The sequence below is a fragment of the Priapulus caudatus genome, unplaced genomic scaffold (genome assembly GCF_000485595.1).
Source record: "Priapulus caudatus unplaced genomic scaffold, Priapulus_caudatus-5.0.1 Scaffold180, whole genome shotgun sequence".
NCBI classification, from domain to species: Eukaryota; Metazoa; Priapulida; class Priapulimorpha; order Priapulimorphida; family Priapulidae; genus Priapulus; species Priapulus caudatus.
Window position 1 is genome coordinate 348,805 of NW_014577241.1, and position 1,067 is coordinate 349,871.

At 41.9% G+C, this 1,067-nt stretch overlaps 1 protein-coding gene across 4 annotated transcripts in view; it reads right to left on the minus strand.

Moving 5' to 3' along the window:
- The window catches only part of LOC106806808 (6-phosphofructo-2-kinase/fructose-2,6-bisphosphatase-like), a 26,523-nt gene that overhangs the window by 4,741 nt on the left and 20,715 nt on the right, over nucleotides 1-1,067 (minus strand). For 3 of the 4 annotated variants that reach the window (XM_014808891.1, XM_014808892.1, XM_014808890.1), the window contains one exon: nucleotides 118-251. The exons of the other annotated variant lie outside the window; for it this stretch is intronic. In XM_014808891.1, the coding sequence (XP_014664377.1) occupies nucleotides 118-251 (134 nt within the window). The remainder of the gene's footprint in view (nucleotides 1-117; nucleotides 252-1,067) is intronic. 4 annotated transcript variants of the gene reach the window in all.

Sequence of the window (1,067 nt, forward strand, 5' to 3'; positions counted from 1 at the left end):
CGTAGGATCGCGCTATCATCGGATGAAATGACTCTTTAACAAACGTTTAAATAAGCAAATAAACGAAAAGATGGGAACATTCAACAGTTTGTGCACATCATCCCTATAACTACTTACCGGCGAGGTGGGTTTAGGTCTGTGGGTGTTGGCACAGCCAATGTTAAATGTAATCTGTTCTACAATGCAGCCCATAGCCGTTGGCGTCAGTTTCAAGACAGTGTGCAAGGGGCAGGTTAGATACGGCAACTCATCTAAACAGATCAAACAACATCGTTAATTCAAACCCAGGCATCATTCTTCATCATCTTTTAACCAAGTTTCACCTTTACACAATCTACAGGTCTTAAGGACTAGATATTATTATACACGAAAAGTCTAAGAAAACAACTATTCCATTTATAAATTCCATTTACATCATCACATACATGGTACTTATATTATATATTCAATAAACTAAGCCGGTGATTAGTGATGTTGGAAGTCATATTGCACTTACCAATCTAAATATCAACTTTCCGTGTTAAGTTTAGCAATAAATCGTGATGACAAAAATTGGTGCAGACAAGTGCATGCAGATAAATGTGCTAACACAGCCCCGAACATGCAGATTATTTTACCCTCAAAGTGGTGCATCGGGATAATGTTGAATTAACTCAAGCAAGCAAATCGCACATTGGTCCCGTTAGATGTTATTCAACAACCATCGTCAACGGTGACCAGAGACGAAAGGCGCATATATGAAATATCCTCAGGCAATATAACATTTGGTAGAGCAGGCATAATTCCTATAATTCCAGATTTGATTTTACTCAAATACAGGGAGGCAAACAGAGGTGTGAGTTAAAGATAGACAGGAGCACGTGGGCGAATGAAAGGAAGGGAAAGCCACAGAGATGTGGTGTGAAAGGGAGAACAGAGAGAGAGGCGTTAGAAGCATTTCATTCATGCTTCACCCCTCTCCACTCTCCCCCTCCATCTCATCCTCGTCCTCCTCCACTCTCCCCCTCCATCTCATCCTCGTCCTCCTCCACTCTCCCCCTCCATCTCATCCTCGTCCTCCTCCACTC